Source organism: Bos mutus, chromosome 5 (assembly GCF_027580195.1).
Source record: "Bos mutus isolate GX-2022 chromosome 5, NWIPB_WYAK_1.1, whole genome shotgun sequence".
NCBI lineage: Eukaryota > Metazoa > Chordata > Mammalia > Artiodactyla > Bovidae > Bos > Bos mutus.
Genome location: NC_091621.1, coordinates 28,845,667 through 28,866,893, shown reverse-complemented (window position 1 = coordinate 28,866,893; position 21,227 = coordinate 28,845,667). Strand labels below are relative to the sequence as shown.

The 21,227-nt window shown below is 40.7% G+C and overlaps 1 protein-coding gene across 1 annotated transcript in view; it reads right to left on the bottom strand.

Annotated features, from left to right (window-relative positions):
• Positions 1-5,495: 5,495 nt before the first annotated feature.
• The window catches only part of MYRFL (myelin regulatory factor like), a 133,910-nt gene continuing 118,178 nt past the window's right edge, over positions 5,496-21,227 (bottom strand). Inside the window, 6 exon segments of the mRNA XM_070369962.1 lie at positions 5,496-6,006; positions 6,277-6,351; positions 6,671-6,791; positions 9,989-10,063; positions 12,338-12,425; positions 13,084-13,143. Of these exon segments, the coding sequence (XP_070226063.1) occupies positions 5,920-6,006; positions 6,277-6,351; positions 6,671-6,791; positions 9,989-10,063; positions 12,338-12,425; positions 13,084-13,143 (506 nt within the window). The 3' untranslated portion in view covers positions 5,496-5,919.

The window sequence follows — 21,227 nt, the reverse complement described above, 5'->3', positions numbered from 1 at the left end:
GAACCCATGCATGCTAATTGTTTTAAGTGAATGAATTTTTATGGTTTAGTTGTTTAAAAAAGATCTGAGCTAGTTTGAATTCCTGTATTAGAACTCAAGAAAAATCATTGTAATTCTATTTGCTATGTTATGCGTTATTTTACATTTTATAATATTTATATTTTATAGTATTCTTTAAGGTATTTGAAAGCTGACCCACCAAGCTCTTCTGTCCATGGAATTCTCCAGGCAAAGACACTGGAGTGGGTAGCCATTCCTTTCTCCAGTGGATTTTCCCGACCCAGGGATCAAACCCAGGTCTCCCTCATTGCAAGCAGATTCTTTACCATCTGAGCCACCAGGGAAGCCCTCTGAACTGAACTCATGTGATCACAAATGGCACCTTGTGGTATATGCGATATTTTAGCCTAGCTATTATGGACCGCATTTCTTACTTTTTTAAAGTATTTAAAAAATTTTTAGAACAAATTTAGATTTATTAAAAAATAAGGAAGCTAGTACACAGAGTTCCAATAAACCCCACACCTAGTTTCCCCTATTATCAATATCTTAACATTAGTATGATATATCTGTCACAGAAAATGGACCAGTATTGACACATTATTAATAACTAAGGCTATACTTTATTCAAATTTCCTTAGTTTGTATCTAATCTCCTTTTCCGGTTCCAGGGTCCCCTGTAGAATATCACATTACATTTAGTTATCCCTTTTTTTATGTCTTGAGAATTCCGGGCAGTGGTTAGTACTTGGCACTTTCACTACTGTGGGCTCAGGTCGATCTCTGGTTGGGGAACGAAGATCTTGTGGCACAAAGTTAAAAAAGAATAGTACTGGGTCAGGTATTTTGTAGAATGTCCCTCAGATGGGATTTGTCTGATGTTCTGCACATGAGTGAGGCTTCCAAGGTGGTGCTAGTGGTAAAGAATCCACCTGCCAATGCAGGAGATGTGAGAGGCATGAGTTCGATCCCTGGGTGGGAATGATCCCCTGGAGAAGGACATGGCAACCCGCTCCAGTATTCTTGTCTGGAGAATCCCCGTCCACAGAGGAGCTGGCAGTTTACAGGGTCATAAAGAGTTGGACATGATTGGAGCAACTTAACATGCACACACACACTGCTCATGATTAGACTGCTGTTATGGGCTTCTGAAAGGAATACTGTTATAGACATTCTAATCACATGAATTTGGGGATACTCTAGTAGAGAGTCAGATGATTCTCTGGCATAAGGAAAAATCTTTGTCCTGAAGCACCATGGTCTGCAAAAAACATCTAACACCTAGAGAAGTGAGAAGTGTTGTCCTTACAAAAAGAAACCTACAGCAAGATCTATTCTAGACCTAACTAATCCCAAGAAGCCATAGATTGCCACAGGTCTGTTCACGACCTTAAATCCTCTTGTTCTGAAGTCTTTCAACACATCTCCTGTAGTAAGGTTTCTGTGGGAAAAAGATTTTCAGTTTATTATGGAATTTAATGGGAAAGAAATATTCATTCATTTTCTAAGAATCATTACTCAACTAGATATCTGAAACCTCTATAGTATCCTGAACACAAATGAGTGAATAAGAATATTAGAATTATGTACTGAGAAGAACTCATAAGTTTGCTGCTGACAAGTATGTACCTATGTGTGCTAAGTCACTTCAGTTCTGTCTGACTCTCTGCGACCCCATGGACTGTAACTGGCCAGGCTCCTCTGTCTATGGGATTCTCCAGGCAAGAATACTGGAGTGGGCTGTCATGCCCTCCTCCAGGGGATCTTCCTGACCCAGGGATCGAACCCGTGCCTCCTGAGGCTCCAGGATTGTAGGTGGATTCTTTACCAGTGAGCCATGCGGGAAGCCTCAGGTACCAGCAGAAGAGTCAAATTAATGGTGTCTCTACCACACCAAGCACCTGGGACATTTTAAAAATGGAGTGGCAACTCCAGTATCCAGACCAACGTCATGCTGTGACAGGCTGATACTACCATTCAGAGAAGCAAGTCTAAATTTGAATCTAAGAAAATGTAGAAATCCTGAACTCCCAAGACTTAGCTACCTTACTTAATTTCCTATAAAGGATGTGCTGTTAGTAAAGGGAAAACAATTTTGCAAATATAGAAAAAAATACAAATGTTATATAGTACACATGCTTATGTTCTATCTGCAGTTTGATTTTTGCAGTTGACAGAATGTCTCCGTGTATGTGAGTGTTCAGTTACTCAGTCTCTTTATAATCCCACTGTAATCTTTATTCAGTTCTGTATAACAAAGCAGATTTATTTATTTATTTAGATTCTATCTGTGCATTATTTTATCTCATTTAATCCTATCTGTTGCAGATACTCACTGTCATCTTCTATAAAATGAGGAAATTGAAGCTTAGAGAAGTTAAGTAACTTGCTCAAGATACATAAATAAAGTCAGGATTCAGGACCAAGGCAAGGACTATTTGACTTCAAAACCTCAGCTCCTACTGGGTTAAACTATGTTTGTGTCCATAAGTTATTTCAAAATGCCTTCTGTGTAAGTAAGCCACATGTCTTTTCTTAGAAGCTCTTGAATTTCCATCCACATGGCATGTGCTTAATCATACTTGAAAATAAGGAAAGAGGGATTTATTATTCCTACTAATTACCACTGTCAAGGTAATAAAAAAAAATCCAATTGTCACATCATAATTGACTCATAGGCTAAAGAGGATTCTGGGACCCAAGTCCACTCTATGGAGGAGTCTTACCCCCACATTATCAAACAATTCTCAGACACCAGCTAGGTGCTCAACAACTCAACCCAATTCTGGTACCATCTGTCAGGAGACAGCTTCAGATTCCACAGGTTGAGGGCTGGGTACTATAGGACTCCCCACAACCCCCAACTTCAGATGCCAGATGCAAACCCAGATTATCATGTGTGCTTCTGACCTACCAGCTGTAGATTAGTATTTTCCCTGTACCCCCTCTTTGGGTTTGATTAATTTGCTAGGGTGGCTCACAGAACTCAGAGAAACATTTTACTTGCTAGATTATGTGTTTATTATAAAAGAATGTAACTCAGGAACAGCCAGATGGAAGAGATATCCAGGGTAAGGTGCAGGGAAATGGTGTCTTCTTCCCAAACCCCCCTGAGTTCACTGACCGATAAGCTCTCTGAACTCCATACTTTTATATTTTTATGGAGGATTCATTCCATAGGCATGATTAATTTAATTATGCCACTCATGACTGAAATCAACCTCCAGGCCCTCATTCCTCCCCAGAGATCATGGGTGAGACTGGAAGTTCAAATCCTCTAATCACGTGATTGGTTGTCCTGGTAACCAGGACATCCTTTGGTGCCATGTAAATGTCACCCCAGTGAAAAAACCAAAGACATCTTTATCTCTCTCAGCACTTAGGGAACTCCAAAGGTTTTAGGAGCTCTGTGCCAGGTACAAGAGATAAAAATCAAATATACATTTCTTATTATAAATTACAGTATCACAGATGCCAACAGTAAGATAAGGGAAAGCCAGTCATTCAACACCCTGTTACCTGAAGCTAGAGTGACTTGAACCTCCATATCCTAAAATATAGCGTATTAATGAAAACTCTGAGGTATATGGAGGTCAACAGACCAGAAGATGATCCCAATTGAAAGATAATTTGTTACAATTCCCAAGGGGACAGGATATGACACTAGGAAGCACCAGGGTCAGTCAGGAAGAGGAAAGAGAGGGAGAAACTGTAGGCAAAAGCCTTTGTGGTCATTTCCATGGAAGGAACAGGTGAGGCAGGGGAGACAGGCTTAGAACCTGCTAGTGTGAGTACTTTCAGCAGGCTCTGGGCAAAAGAGGCTGTCCCTAGTTGTACATGGCCCTGGAGCAATCAGGGCAGGGGGATAGTAGTCCCAAATATGAGAACTTGATAAAGTAGGTGGCTGGGGGTGGGGGCTCTGGGTTGGCTGGTTGGTATTTGAAAATCATTGGTGGGCAAGTTTACTATCTCTAGGAACAGCCTAAACTCAGGAGCTAGAATCCCATGATGGTCAGCAAGACCCTAAGATATCAAAACATCAGAAAACAGAAAATAAAAGATATAGTTAGTACACTCTAGCTACAGGATTTCCAGCTCTTCTAAGTTGGGAAGGGCATTCAAATCTACCCATAAGCTAAGTAGAAATATCCAAAGCTAATTCAGCTGTAAACAATGGAGATGGGTCTTAATGCCCTGTAAGAGAACCTCTTGCATGTAGAGGAAGAACAACAAAAACAAGGCAATGTGTCTCTCTTCCTGCCCTGCAGATAGGTTCATCTGTACCATTTCTCTAGATTCCATATATATGTGGCAATATACAATATTTGTTTTTCTCTGTCTGACTAACTTCACTCTGTATAACAGATTTTAGTCCATCCTCATCCCTACAAATGACCCAATTTTGTGCCTTTTTATGGCTGAGTTATATTCCATTGTATATATGTACCACATCTTCTTTATCCATTCATCTGTGATGACCTAGAGGGTGGGATGGGAGGGTTTGCGGGGCGGGGGGGAGCTCAAGAGGAAAGAGATTTATGTATATATATAGCTGATTCACATTGTTGTACAGCAGAAACTAAAACAACATTGTGAAGCAATTATACTCCAAAAAATAAAAATAAAAGAATTTTTAAAATAACAAAAACCTAAGATACTGGTAATGACAACTGAAAGATCAAATGCAACTTATCTGAGCCTAGACTGTCTGGGTTAATTTAAAGGACTTGTCACAAGCCAGTGCTTCCCAAGAGGACATAAAAGTTTCAGTTTAGTTCAGTCGCTCAGTCGTGTCTGACTCTTTGCGACCCCATGAATCGCAGCACACTAGGCCTCCATGTCCATCACCAACTCCCGGAGTTCACTCAGACTCACGTCCATCGAGTCAGTGATGCCATCCAGCCATCTCATCCTCTGTCGTCCCCTTCTCCTCCGGCTCCTAATCCCTCCCAGCATCAGAGTCTTTTCCAATGAGTCAACTCTTCTCATGAGGTGGCCAAAGTACTGGAGTTTCAGCTTCAGCATCATTCCTTCCAAAGAAATCCCAGGGCTGATCTCCTTCAGAATGGACTGGTTGGATCTCCTTGCAGTCCAAGGGACTCTCAAGAGTCTTCTCCAACGCCACAGTTCAAAAGCATCAATTCTTTGGCGCTCAGCCTTCTTCACAGTCCAACTCTCACATCCATACATGACCACAGGAAAAACCATAGCCTTGATTAGACGGACCTTTGTTGGCAAAATAATGTCTCTGCTTTTGAATATGCTATCTAGGTTGGTCATAACTTTCCTTCCAAGAAGTAAGCATAAAAGTTTAGCACCCATCAAACATTACAAAGTAACATTACAAAGATATTATTTTTTTTAATCCAGTTTATTAGCAAGTTATAGTGTATGTAGTTCAAGTGCACGCACACACATATACACATAGTAATAGCTTGCCTAAATGTGAGCTCAGCATCAGATACCACCCACCCCTCCCCCAACACACACCAAATCACAAATTCTCAAGAGTCTGTTTAGTGGGTCCAAGTTGACACGGCTGAAGTGGGTCTTTTGTTTTCCTCAAAAGCACTGAGATACACAAAGACAAAGTAAAGTCAAACCTGCCCATTTTGACCTCACAGCTTCCTTAGGAACAGAAACAGTATTTTCAAATCCAACAGTGCTGTTTACTCCAGGAAATGTTTTCCTCATAGTCACGGCAAAATCAAACACTACAGTATCTCAAATTCCAGCAAACACTTTATTCTCCTCACTAATGTCTCAAAACCTTTGGTAGCCAAAGCCTGGAAAAAGCCCTTTGGCAATAAACGTGAATGTTTTACAACGGGTAGAGAGAAGTTGCAAGAGGATAAAAGTTTCTGTTAACTGTATTGGAGTATTTTTCTTGGGCAGAGTCCCCAAACAAACTTGAATAAATTACACACAATGTCGATAGAAGTAAAAGAAGTAATCTGTAAAGAATTTCCCAGCAAAATAAGGGTCCGTTGAACAGTCAGCTAAATCCTGTCAGAAGGGGAGTTGGGGGAGAGAATGATTAATGTAAGAATTAGTTGTAATTAAAATTATCTACTTATCTGTTTGGAAAAGGAAATGGTAACCCACTCCACTATTCTTGTCTGGGAAATCCCATGGACAGAGGAGCCAGGTGGGCTACAGTCCATGGGGTCTCAAGAGTCAAACACAACTTAGTGGTTAAACCACCACCACCACCATTTACCTCTCTATTTATCTAATGGTCCATTTCTTTCTTAAAAAAAAAAAAAGAGAGCTTACCGGTGCAGCTACCCGGAAATGGTACCCACTGTCGAAGAGTGGTGCTACAGGGAGGCTCCAAATGTGCTGATACCCCTAAATAATGAATGAAAGAGAGGTCCATCACATAACTACATTTTTCTCTTTGCTGGAAAAAGCCCAGGCCGAAAAGCATTCCCTTGATTGCAGTAGGAGAGGTGTTTGTGGCAACAGTTCTTGATGGTGTTGCTGGAGAAGTCTGTAGCTTCCAAAGGATGCACAGAAGATGCTGAGCCAACTCCTGTGACCAGGGTCAGCAAAGGGAAACACTGACATGTGACCCATGGCATCTCTGTCTTTGTGAGAATCAGAGGCTGTGCCACCACTATTGATGCACTTCTGGAATGCAGAATGCCGAGGAGCTGCAAATTGTTACCTGTGTCATCTCCTGGGAGACTTCCTGTTGACTTTCCATCCCTTTGGCCTCTATTTTACTACGGAAACACATATTTCCAAGGGTGAACTTGCACTGGAAGACTATCAGTGGCTCTGTTGTGCTTCAAGAGACAAATGAAAGAAAAGGCAAGTGGAAAAGCAGTTATCAGCTCCCATAGGCTACACCGTGAGAAGAAGAGGGCTTATGGGAACATAACTTTGGAATCCATTCAAAGTTCCAAATAGACCTGCTATTACACAAAACTCACGAATGCCAATATACTAATTCACATCTCATTATAAAAGAAAGAAACTCAATCTCAGATGACTACTATTGTCAACTAAATGCTTGTGTCCCCCACCCCCCAAATTCGTATGTCTAAATCCCAACTTCCAATATGATGGTGTCAGGAGGCAGAGCCTTAAGGAAGTGACAGATCCTGACGGTGGAACCCTGATGAGTAGGGTTAGTGCCCTCATGAAAAGGACCCCAGAGAGCCCTCTCACCCCTTCTGCCATGTGAGGACATAGAGAGAAGACGGCTACTTATCAACCAGGAAGTGGGCTCTCATCCTACATCAAATCTGCCAGTGCCTTGATCTTGGACTTCCCAGGCTCCAGAACTGTGAGAAATGAATGTCCGTGGTTTAAGCCACCCAGTATTATATAGTAGACTGGAACTGACTAAAACTAAAACTGAGGTAACATACAACAGTCTTGAAAATCTAGTCTCATGACTTAAGTCATTTCAATATTAGAATTTCTTATCTCCAGAGATTTAAAAAATAATTTTGGGGTATATCCCTTCTCTTTTCACTGGCAGCTGAATTTGCTTTCATCTGACATTTCCAGGATTTGAAATTCTGCAAACTTCTGGTCTGGATAGGTCTCATTTGAATCAGAGAAGAAGACAACACAGGTATGGGTGTGGGGTGAGCCCCATTAGGAATTATCAGTCCTTATCCCTGGTCCCTCAGAGGTTAAAGCATCTGCCTGCAATGTGGGAGACCTGGGTTCGATCCCTGGGTTGGGAAGATTCCCCTGGAGAAGGAAATGGCAACCCACTCCAGTATTTTGCCTGGAGAATCCCATGGACAGAGGAGCCTGGTGGGCTACAGTCCACAGGGTCGCAAAAAGTCAGACACGACTGAGCGACTTCACTTCACTTTCAAAGCTATCAGAGTGGAAGACATGTCAGAAAGAATGGTTCTTCTCTAAAGGTTGGCCCGGGAATCATCATCAGGAGGATGAGGTCGACCTATTTCTGGGACAACTACAATCTTGGTTGAGTATATGTGTTACTTTAAGATCACCACTGTTAGAAAAAAAATGATTCCTAAAGCCTGATTTATCATGGGAGACTCAGTTTCAAACCCTGGGTTGAGAAGATCCCTGGAGAAGGGAATGGCTACCCACTCCAGTATTCTTTCCTGGAGAATTCCATGGACAGAAGTTACAGTCCATAAGGTTGCAAAGAGTTGATCACGACTGAGTGACTAACACCCACTTTTCAGTGATTCAAGACAACCTTCTGCCACTTTAAGGGATATACGACTTCAGCTTACTTCCTTCCATCAAAGCTAGGGACAAATGAGGAAACGCTGTCCCAGGCAGCTCAGAGAGTGCTAAAGAATAGTACACTTAGCTTTTGCTCTCCCTTGTAATATGGTGGATTCTGAGTCATGAAATTTTAGCTGCTTGAAAAAGACCATTTCAAGGCAAGCAGTTGGTTGTGTTATTAGCTGCCATCTATGGGGTCGCACAGAGTTGACACGACTGAAGCGACTTAACAGCAGCAGCAGCAGAAGCAAAGTTGATGAAAGAAGGAGTATGAAGTCTGAGTGAAACAGAGGAAGACACCAGAGTGGAATGGGAGGAAATGATGGAGGAAGAATAACAGAGCTGGGGAAGCAGAGGGAGAGAGGGGAGGGCAGAGGAAAGCGAAAGAAAGGGAAAAAGGAAAGAGAGAGAGGAAATGTGGAAGGGACAAAGGAGAAACTAACATCAAGAGACACAAACACCATCTTCATGGTGAGTACCTCACTTCATAATTTCTGTGAAAGTCTTCTAAAGTACCATGATTATTCAAAATAGCTGATAAAATAGATTAGAGTTTTGTGATTTTGGAGGAAAGGTAGTCATAATGTGAAGTGCCTGCTGTGTGCCAGGACGGGGCAATGTTCTTACGGGTCTCACCTCACTGGGGAGGCAAGAAAGTGATGGTCGAATGGAAGGGCTGATTGGAAGTCCATCTCCACCACTTATTTGCTCTGACTTTCAGGGCAAGCTTTTTGACCTCTCTAAACTAAGTGCTCCCATCTGAAAAGTATGCTGCTAAGTCACTTCAGTCGTGTCCGACTCTGTGTGACCCCATGGACAGCAGCCCACCAGGCTCCTTCGTCCCTGGGATTCTCCAGGCAAGAACACTGGAGTGGGTTGCCATTTCCTTCTCCAATGCATGCAAGTGAAAAGTGAAAGTGAAGTCGCTCAGTTGTGTCCGACTCTTAGCGACCCCATGGACTACAGCCTACCAGGCTCCTCCGTCCATGGGATTTTCCAGGCAAGAGTACTGGAGTGGGGTGCCATTGCCTTCTCCATCTGAAAAGCATAAACTAGAAAAAAACACCAACCTCAGAGGGTTGTTGTGAGGACTATATGACCCAGTAGTAAAGTGTAGAGTGCCTGGCATATAGTCTGTGCTCAGCAAATGGTAGTAATTAATTTTGCTATTATTATCACTGATTCTCACAGAGGCTCTCCATGTTATGATATAATGTAAAATTCATCTTATAGATGAATAAACAGTAGTCAGTGAGGATAAGTGGTTTTTCCAAGATTATAGAATTAATAAGTGATGGAGACAAAATCTGAGCCCTGGTCTGCCCAGCTCCAAACTCTGACTCCATTTTTTAACTCTCCTGCGGGGAAGTAGATGGTATCTGCATTTGCAATGTTCCCAGGAGCTCAGAGAAATGTGCAGCCCCCCATCCAGGGAACATGCTATTACTCTAGCTCCCACCCCAATTCAAAGGGACACAGCCAAGGGCAGTCGGCAGCCTGAGAACATCAAATCCAAGGTCAGGCTCACTTTGCAGGTGTGAGCATACAGCCCACAGCCTTTCTATCCTTTGGAAGAAGCTTGGAAGGTCCCAGGCTTCTGGCCCACCTCTCAACCCAATCGTCATTCTTTAACTGAAAACATTCTACTTCCTAAATTATTAATCAAATTGTGAGGGAAACTCAGGCTTGGTAGTCAGATAATAAAACCAGAATTATAATATAATAAAACCAGAATTATCTTTTACAGCTATGAACTTACTTGATTTCCAGAGAGAATTTGACATTGGTGGGTGTGTACTTATTAACAGGAATATGGTAATAGTAATTTCCAGACCTAATTAAGGGAAAAAAATAAAATCACAAATCAAAATATGCAGGGAAGGATTCAGTCTTTTTTCTATTTTTGAATACTACATAAACTGTGAAATATTCTATTATATGTGATAGATATAGAAAATCAAGTTTAACATGGCACAGTTTCATGTTTTTCAGAGATATACCTGTCAAATTTCAAAGTGATCTCTTTCAGGTCAAACTCTATCAAATATACCACAAACAGATTCATAGTTTCTTAGAATACACAGAAGAAATGATGGAAAGTCAAAACCTCCACCAAATGTACAAAACTAAACCAATAGGAAATGACTTCAACTTCCCTTAAGGAGACAGAGATTTCAGAAAACAAATGAGGCAAAGGCCTCAAACTAAACAGTCCCTCTGGAAAGAACTGGAAATAATAACTACCTGCTTTGATACAGTAAATCACTCCCTTTTAGACAACATCAGCAGGAAATACCACGTACTTTCAAAAATGGAATCAAGTAAAATTATTACAGTCCTAATTATCATTGAGTAATGGAGAAAACCGCAGGATAGAAATGCTTATACAGGGATTCCTCCCACCCTTGGGGAGGGATGGTTGGGAAAAGGGGGGAGTTCCTTTGACTCATATTGTAATGAAAACTCAAGCAAAAAGGCACATTGTATCTAATACAAGTTCTTATGACCTTCCTATCCCTTGAATTATATACAGAAATAAAACCAGATAAATGGGGCAAAGGGCCAGTCATTTTAAATTCTCTTTAATAAATGCTAAACTGAGTTGTTAAAAATGAGAAAGCAAAAATAAAAGCAACAGATGTGAATTGGAATCAGGAGGACTTTGTCCTACCACAGTAAGCTTAGATAAATAGAAGTCGTTTCCTGCTGTGTGCCTCCCAGTATCTGCGTGGTTCCCTGAAACCCAACTACTTAGGTAGTAAATATCCTGATCTTACAGATGGGAAGCAGGTACGCAAGGATAATGAACTTCTTGTCAACTGGAATTTGAACCCAAATCATCTTACTATTCATCATCACATCATTCTACCAAACCAATTAATGTCTGTCTCTGACTTTTTCAGGCTCACTGAGCCTCAAGTTCTTTAACTTCAAAATGGGGATAAATAATACCAACTTTGTGTGATTTTGTGAGAATTCAATGAGATAATGAATGTAAAGGTCATAAACATATAATAAAGTGTCATACAGGTTATTTTCAAAAATCAGGTCCAGGAAATTCCCCAGTGGTCCAGTGGTTAGGACGCCCGAACTCTCACTACATGGGTTCAATCCCTGGTCGGGGAGCTAAGATCCTACAAGCTGTGTGGCACAGCCAAAAATGAAAAATATATATATAAAAAATTGTTTTATAAAAGTCAGGACCATCAGCCTGAAGCCTAAGCTATATCAAGCTTAAAAAGAAATAAGGCTGAGAGGACTTCCCTGGTGATCCAGTGGATAAGATCTACCTGCCAATGCAGGGGACATGCGTTCAACTCCTGGTCTGTGAAGATTCCATATGTTACAGAGCAACTGAGCCTGTGTGCCACAACTACTGAGCCAACATGCTGTAACCACTGAAGACTGAGCACCTAGAGCCTGAGGTCTGCAAAATGTGCAGCCTTGCCTTTAACCTAGCAGGCTGAAATATGAGCAGGCTTAACTAAACCAGTAAATACCTATCAAATAAAGCCTCTCCATTCTTAATACCTTCACCCTGCATAGTGTGTTTACTGAAGCTTCTGTGCTTGCCCTCTATGCTTCTAGATTCGTCATTACCTCGACGCATGTGATTCACAAGAGATGAATGTTGCCGTAAACTTTTGCAATGCCTAGATTTTTTTCCTCTTAACTGAAAAGGTTAGGATACGCTCTATTTTTTCAGCAATTAAAATAATGATATCCCTTGTTATTAAAATATATAAATGTCAGCTCACTCGTAACTCAGAGCCATCAGTAATAATGCCTTCCTTTTCTATAAAATTAACTAACAGCTCTGTGCCTATGGTATGTGGCCTCCGAGAGCTGCCCCCTAAGCTTTTTGCTCTGGACTTACCCTTTAAACCAGGAGACTGTAATCTTTGGAGCCATGGCTTATTGACATTTGCTAATACCAACCATTTTACGATTCCCTTGTCCACCATGTAACAAATGTGTTTTCCACTTGAGGAGCCATGTAAGCACACATCGATTTTGCCATGTAACATCAGCTTTCATTCCAATCTCCAAAGCCCTGAGCCCTGAGTAAATTCCAGAAACAATGGGAGATAGTGGGGGGCTTACACACCCGCACTGGAGGCTTCTACTGCAATAGCGCCGATCTATTATTTGCTGGATTTCCATAATCTGAATAGAACTGATGGTTGTATCAATCCCTGAATTGAGAAGAAATAGAGAAAGTAAACGCTTCTGCAGAGGAAAAGAGCATTGTGTTCCAGTTGCAGGCTCCAAATTACAGAATGCGAAATAAGAGTTTTCTAGATAAATGGATTCCATTTGCTTTCAAATGAGATAAAGAGAGAAGGGGAGAAGGCTTTTGTTGCCATTACGGTATATTTTAAGAAAACTAAAAAAATAAAAGAAAACCCAAGCTCCAGTAGATAGCCCCATAACGTCCAAAAGAAAACCTGAATCACTGAAGTCCTACTAAGTTGAAATTTATTGAAAATGGACAGTGTAATGGGACATGCAATCTGGCCAATAAGGAAAGATATATATATATATATATTTTTTTTTTTTTTTAGAAAACAGAAAACCAACTAAAAACAGCAGAAAAATAGAAGAAGAGAGCAGGAAGTTCAAATAAATTATTAGAATCCATGAAGATCAACCACAATGCCTAGCAGTATGCAACCATTTCCAATGCTTCCTTAATAGTTAGGTTGGCATTGGTTACAAAAAACTGTAATCCCCACAGGGGTTTGGGGCAGATGCAGCCTCTGTCCCTGTACCTCTCTCCAGTATCGCTTTCATAGCTTGCTGTTGCTCTGCCTCGCTCCACAAAGCCAAAGAAGAGAGTAAATGTAAACTTACAATCACTCCTCCAGTCAACATTGGTTTGTGCCTCTGCTGCCAAGAATGATGTGCTTCTGCCTGTTGAAGAGGAAACCGTCTGTCAGTCTTAAAGCTTGCTCAGGATGAGAAGAAACCCAGTGCGTAGCCTAGCTTGTCAGTCGGCCGAATGTCTCCCCACCCTTTCACATCCCTATGCCACTATTGGTTTGTTTGTTTGTTTGTTTTCATTGATTTGACTGTGCCAAGTCTTAGTTGTAGCATGTGGGATGTAGTTCCCTGACCAGGGATCAAACCTGGGCCCCGTGCATTGGGAGCATGGAATCTTAACCACTGGACAACCAGGGAAGTCCTCCCTATGCCATTTCTTACAGGTCTAGTTTATTGTCTCCCTTCTCCAAAAAGCCACCTGTTTTGGAATGAATTAAAGCCCTCCAAATTTTCACATATATAGCCCTAACCCCTGGTACCTCAGAACGTGACTGTGTTTGGAGATGGGCCTTTAAAGTAATAATTACATTAAAGTGAAGTTGTTAGGATGGACCTTCATTCAATGTGTGTGGCATTCTTATAACAAGAGGAGATTAGGACATGAAAAGCCTTGTGTGTATGGAGGAGAGAATTTGCAAGGAGGCAGAGAGAAGGCATCGCTCTACACCCAACCGTGAGCTTCTGGAACACTGCCTCTTGTTCACTGTTATATTCCCACATTCGACAAGGCCACACTCAGCTGTGATGCTCAATACATATTTGTGGAAGAATAGAAGCAGGGATGTCAAGAAAGAGGGAGGAAGAGAGAAGAGAAAGCCAACTGTGTATCTTCTTTGAGCCCAGGAGTGAGACTTCAAGGAATCAGATCTGGTAACCCCTGAATCTTGGACTTCTAGACTCCAGAACTGTGAGAAAATAAATTTCTGTTGTTTAAGCCACCTAGTCTATGGCATTTTATTTTGGCAGCTCCAGCCGACTAAGACACCATCCCGAATTAGATCACTGTAGCTCAGAGCTCCAGCCTTTCCAGTGGAGGGTGTATTGTTATTATGCTGTAGTGTGTATTATTACTGAATCCTCAAAGTGGTGACCAGTTAGTAATATCTTCTCGATCACTGTACCAGTGGGCTATTATCTCTGTTTTGTTACTTAACTTTCATGTATTTTTGCCCTTTCTCAACACCTCCAGGGCTTCCCTGGTGGTCCAGCAGTTAAGACTCTCGCTTCCAACTGCAGTGAGCATGGGTTTGATCCCTGGTCAGGGGAACTAAGATCCCATGTACTGAGTGGGGCAGTCAAAAGAAAAGAAACAACAACAACAACAAAAAACTCCAGAATAGGGAACCTCTGTTAGCATTTTTGAATTGTCGATAACTCCAAGCATAATGTGATCCATACAGAAAAAAAAGCGAGCTCGAGTTTCCCAGGTGGTGTTAATAGTAAAGAACCTGCCTGTCAATGCAGGAGACATAAGAGACTCAGGTTTGATCCCTGGTTTGGGAAGAACCCCTGAAGGAGAGCATGGCAACTCCAGTATCCTTGCCTGGAGAATCCCACAGACAGAGGAGCCTGTTGGGCTGCATTCCATAGGGTCTCACAGAGTCAGACATGATTGAATGGACTCAGCACATATGCAAAGTAAAAACTGAGCTGAAGTCATCTGAGAAGAAGAATCAAATCACTGGTGTGGGGCCAGAGTTTACTGATGGGGAAGGAAGCCAGGGGAGTGGTTATGATCTGTCAGAGCCAAAAAGGCATTTTAAAAGCAATTTTGAAAAGGTAACCATTCAGATAACAGTTGTTAAGGCTGTGGGAAAAAAAAGTATATCTTTTTAAAGTGGATAGTAAAAGCCATCATTTAGTGAGTTGCTAAGCTAACCTCACAAAAGAATTTTAAAGTGTTTTCAATAATTTCTTTAAATTTGCAGATTTTTTTCAAGTAAATGTCCTCTTTATTGCAGCCTTTCATTTGCATTAAATAATATCTATGTTTTTCAGTATAATTTTGGGCAAAACACAAAGACATTAACCTTATTTAACAAGAGATATAAGTTAACACAATATGTTCTGCTTTCATGGCAATGAAAAAGAAACAAGATGTGAAACTAATTTCTATGTGGAATTTCAGGCGAGAAAGCAAAGCTAGTGTGTATTCCTGAGTGTCTCTGTCTGTCCTGGTTAGTACTTCTTACATGAAGTGGAAGGGCTGGTTTACTTATCCAGTCACCCAACTGTGAGCTTTTGGAACACTGCCTCTCATTCACTATTGTATTCCCACATTCGACAATGCCAGTCTCATCTGTGGTGCTCAATACATATTTGTGGAAGGATAGAAGGAGGGATGTCAAGAAAGAGGGAGGAAGAGAGAAGAGAAAGCCAACCATGTATCTTCTAGAGAAATGTTTTCTCTTCCACACTCAAAGGAGGAACCCCTAGGGGCTGAGTGCAGAGGGATGCTGGGGGTAGATGAGGAAGCTGGACTTTTTCATCTCATTAGCAAGTGGGAGTGAGACAACTGGAAGGCAAGGCCAGTTTGCTGAGACTCTTCCCCAGTGTGATACTTCTCTTTAAGAAGAAATGGACCTTAATATATACTGATTTTCTAGAAAATTGAATATTTATTTCCCTTTTAAATATATGTGCTGTCTAAAAAGCCTCAAGATTACCTGGATTCCAGCTCTTCAAATAATAATTTTCAAGCACTTTTCCTGCTATGAGTTTTGTTTATGATTACTTCCATAGAAGGCTAATTTACAAGGCAAATGAGGCATAAAGAGAAGGGGAAACCAGACTTATCTATCCTGTTTTTTTCCTTACCTTTTGTTCTATTTTCCTGCTGAATTTGCAGGAAAACAGCTCATTTATAAAGTCTGGTAGCTGAACTACAGAGTTGCCTTATTTTCACAGAAGCGTGTTTCCACATTCCTGGAGACATAGAACCCTAGGATAGGATTTAGTTTCTGAAGGGATAAGGTATTTTTTAACGGTAATAAAAAGGTGAAGTTGAGCTTGCAGCTTAGAATTATGAAAATGGCTTTTCCAAAGCAGGATTGGAAATAAGAAGTTTTAAGTCTCCTATAAAACACCTCTACTTTGTCACTTTTCTGAGGCAAGACTGTTCAATTCTGAAGGACTGGCTATTGGAAAACCGTAAATTCTCCTGTAGTCACACAGGAGTAGCTCTCATTTTATAAGAGCCTTCTAGCAACATTCCCTATAAACTTAACATACATTCCCAATGGTTTTCATTGTAAAGTTGGAGATATATTTCACAATCAGCAGATGAGATCTCCCCATAAGCTAAATTAGAAACTTCTGGAGAAGAGAGATTTAAGCTGGTGTCCAACCAAAGCATACCCTGTCGTGGTAGAATGTGTATACTGCATACTTGTAAAACTGTACTGATGGCTTAGTCCCAGTACAGCAACTTGGATGCCTTTCTCTTCCCTGGTTGAAATAGACTCAAGCCAAGAAAAAGTCAATAAGCCCAACCAACTCATGACTGAGCCCTTTAACACAGGGAAACATTTTCTTTCAGCCACTGGCTCTTCTCAGATCAGGTCTCCAAATCAAAGTAAGCATGACTTACAGATGTTTCTTGCTGTGTGAGATTTTAAAAAACTTTACCAAATCTCCTAAAACCTGCATAATTCTGTTGGTGCATTTTCCCATAGGTGTTTAACTTTTCAATATCTTATTCTGTTGCCTATTTAAATATTTATTAGTTCCACAGATTAAAATCTACTCCATCATACTCAGTTCCTCAGAATATAAGTTGAATATTTTGAAGTACCTGCTTTCCACTTGTTAGTTTTACTCAAACCTTTTATTAGGTATGGGAAGAGGGGATATAACCTTTCTGAAAGACACTTTAAGCAATCAACTCAGGCCCAAAGGAAGAATAATGGCTTGAGCTCAACATATTATAAAAATGTCAATTTCCCTTTGTTTATTTTACTAGTATTCTTACTCTTCAGAAAGGAGGCTCATAAGTGTGTTATGAGGCTTGGTGAACTATGAGATATTACTCCACATCCTACTGAGGGTTATTCTACATTTTTTTAATTGAAAAATGTATTTGTAAATTTGTAGTTGGTCTAAATGCCCCAGAAACACCTGTTGAAACGAATATTTGCCTGACTTTCTCCTCTGTTGGATTTAGAAACTCTGGTGTTACATGGTGCTCTGGACAGAGTGAGGAGATGGAACATCAGCAGGGGGGAAAATGCCTTTCTTCAGACCCCCAGAAATATCCTGAAGTGGGAACGACATCTCAATGGCTATAGGCACACAATGGGATACTACTCAGCCATAATAAGAATAAAATAATGACATTTGCAGCAACATGGATGACCTAGAGAGGATCATACTAAGTGAAATAAGCCAGAAAGACAAATACCGTTGTCTTTCATACCACTTAAATGTGGAATCTAAAATATGGCACCAATGAACTTACTCATGAAAGAGACTCACAGACAAAGAAAACAAACTTAGAGTTACCAAAGGGCAAAAAGCAGGAAAGGGGAGAAGAGATAAATTAGGAGGCTGGGATTAAAATACACACATTACTATCTATAAAACAGATAACCAACAAGGACCTGCTATATAGCACAGAAAGCTATACTCAATATCTTATAACAACATAATGGAAAAGAATCTGGAAATTACATATATATATATATATCTAAATCATTTTGCTGTTCACCTGAAACTAACACAATCTTGTAAATCCACTGCAGTAGTAGTAGTGTTAGTCGCTCAGTCGTGTCCAACTCTTTGCGATCCCATGGACTATAGCCCACCAGATTTCTCTGTCCAAGGGATTCTCCAGGCAAGAATACTGGAGTGGGGGGCCATTCCCTTCTCCAGGGGCTATTCCCGACCCAGGGATCAAACCCATGTCTCCTGTGTCTCTGGCATTGCAGGTAGATTCTTTACCATCTGAGCCACTAGGGAAGACCTAATTAGCTGTATTTCCCTAATTTTTTTAAAAAATGGCTATAGGCAAAGGGGAGGAGACTTAGGGTACTGAAACTGCTTTCTAGGACCACAGAATAGACACTTTCTGCATCTTCTGGAGTTGATCTCAGGTAGATGCACACACAAGCCCAAATAAATAAAGGTTGAATGGTGGGGATGGGCACCTAGATTTCAATTTCAACTTTACCTGTGATTCACTGCAGAATCTTAAGCAAAGTGCTAAGCTTCTGTTCCATCAGCAGTAAAACGGATAAGCTGGTACAAATCAGAGATCCTCCTGGCCTGGGGACTTTGGAACCCAGATGACTGCACAAAGGGGTCTGTGGTGTTGGTTGTGAACTTAAAAAGTAACATCTCTCCCGTAGATATATACCATTTTTCAAATGTTGTTGTTAGATTAACAAAAGCAATTCATTTGAAAGCTTAACTAAACTTATAGTTACATTCTCCCTCTATGTATTAATACTTTTTCAGTCAAATAATTGTAAAAGCATAATGGATTCATAATCTCAGGGTCAAAAAACCAGGGCACCACTGGAGTAGCTGCTCTGTGACCTTCTATAACTCTAAATCCCCCAGAGGTTTCAAGTTTCCTGAAGGTGATAGTAAACAGAACATTTCAATCCTTTCCATTTTTTTCAAGTGGAAAGAGAGAAGAGGAAACAACTGCCCAGTGTGTCAGAGAGCCTGATAAAGCAGACCTTCAACTCCATTCTTAGCCAGAGAAGTTGACTGCTGTGTCTAAGAGGACACAGCCAGACGCTTGGGGCAGATCTTCTCTCTCCAGGAGTCTCCCCAGTGTTTCAGTTCATTATGGAAACATAAGAACATTCATAGTCCCAGAGCAGAGAGCAGCAAATCTTCATTTGGTTTGATAAGGTCTGCTCTTCCCAATCTCCCCTTGATGGGAAGAGATGGTGGCTATAGGAGTGAATTTGCACAAAAGTCAAAAAACTTTTTGGAAGTGAAGATGGGGCCAGTGTCCAACCTCTTCCTGTTCAGGATCCATGATTATCCACCTCACATGAGTGAGATGGTCTCATCTGAGCACTGCTCTCAGAAAAGGACACCAAGTGTCCCCAAGGTGGATTCCCACGGTAAGGGAAAACTGACCAGCCACAAGCTTCCATGTGCTCTAAACAAGAGATGAAGGTTCTGGGGGATTTTTATGACAGTAATGGATTTTTCCATATTTAAAACCATTGAGGATGTGATGACTGAAATTAATTTCTTTCTTTAAAATGAACTTTTATCTTCATTCTATAGTGATGCATCTGTTTCCAAGTTCAATCAAAAATTGCTTTCATGAGAGAAACAGTGTAAACATTGCTTCCTGTAGCTTTGGGGAAAACTCTCTGTGTCTTAGCTTCCTCACTGGGGAAAAAAAGATCATAAATGGAGCCGATTATACAGAGTGAAGTAAGCCAGAAAGAAAAACACCAATACAGTATACTAACACATATATATGGAATTTAGAAAGATGGTAACGATAACCCTGTATGCGAGACAGCAAAAGAGACACAGATGTATAGAACAGTCTTTTGGACTCTGTGGGAGAGGGAGTGGGGATGATTTGGGAGAATGGCATTGAAACATGTATAATATCATATATGAAACGAATCACCAGTCCAGGTTCAATGCAGGATACAGGAAGCTTGGGGCTGGTGCACTGGGATGACCCAGAGGCATGGTATGGGGAGGGAGGTGGGAGGAGGGTTCAGGATTGGGAACACGTGTACACCCGTGGTGGATTCATGTTGATGTATGGCAAAACCAATACAATATTGTAATGTAAAATAAATAAATAAAAATAAAAAATAAAATACATTTTTAAAAAGGAAAAATATAAATAAATAAAAAGCAGAGACATTACTTTGCCAACAAAGAAAAAGAAAAAAGATCATAAAGCTGCCTATCTTTCCAGCTTTCAAGAACTAAACAACTTAGTCATGTGGACTACTTATGATGGTGCCTGGCCTACAGTAGTAATACTTCATAATATGGTGTTACTGATGATGGTGATAACAATGGTTTGTAGAAGCTATTTATTCAAGCTTCAAATATAAAATAATAGAGTTTGCCCCCGAACTTCAACCATTGACCATAATAACGTCATTCATAATTTGGGCTATTCAAAAATATTCTGGTTCATCTTCTTCCAGGCACGTGTAGGTCTGCACTTCACCAGCTGTTTTTAAATTAGACATAACCAATGTCACTTGCTTTGGCAAATAACATGTAAGCAGGAGTGACGTAGTGGAAGCCCTAACAGCCAATGCACAATTTGCCCTGTTCTTTTACCACCTCTGTAGAGATTCTGGAAATATCTACTGAGAAGGAGCTTCATCAGCTGAGTCCTGAACAGCATGATGTACATGATCCTTCTTTTGATCCACATTTGATATATAGAGTCAAATAAATTGCTGTCACATTAAGCATTGTGATTTGGGAGTTGTTACCACAGCATTCTAATTGATGGCACACTGATATGTATGTATTGTTACTATTAGCATAATCATCATTATTATATTGGGCTTCCCTGGTGGTCCAGTGAGTAAAGAATCCCCACAATGCAGGAGACTTGGGTCAATCCCTGGGTCAGGAAGATCCCCTGGAGGAGGGAATGGCTACCCACTCTGGTATTCTAGCCTGGAGAATCCCATGGACAGAGGAGTCTGGTGGGCTACAGTCCATGCAGTTACAAAGGGTCAGACATGACTGAACGATGCACACATTATTATTTTAGACACTTGCTAATATGTGTGTAAACAGAAGGAAATTTCTGAAAAAAAAAATAACTTAGTATACATTTAGAAGTGCAGTACTTGATCTTTCAGAGATAATTTTGTCCTTAATCAAGTTTCCATATTTTTTTTTTGCTCTTGTGGCATGTGGAATCTTAATTCCCAGATCAGGGACTGAACCTGTGCCCCCTGCAGTGGAAGCGTGGAGTCATAACTACTGGACCACCAGGGAATTCTCAGCTTTTTTAACATGAACATTCTGATACTAAAAGAGCACCAGTATGTATGTGTGTGTGTGTGTGTGTGTGTGTGCACGCATGCGTGCGTGCATATGTATGTGCATGTGTGTTTGTCTATGTCCCAAGAAGATAATCTGAAAGTGAAAGCTTTTTTTCATGGACTTAAAGCTTACCCTGAACTCATTAGAATCTTCAAAGCCATTTACATCCT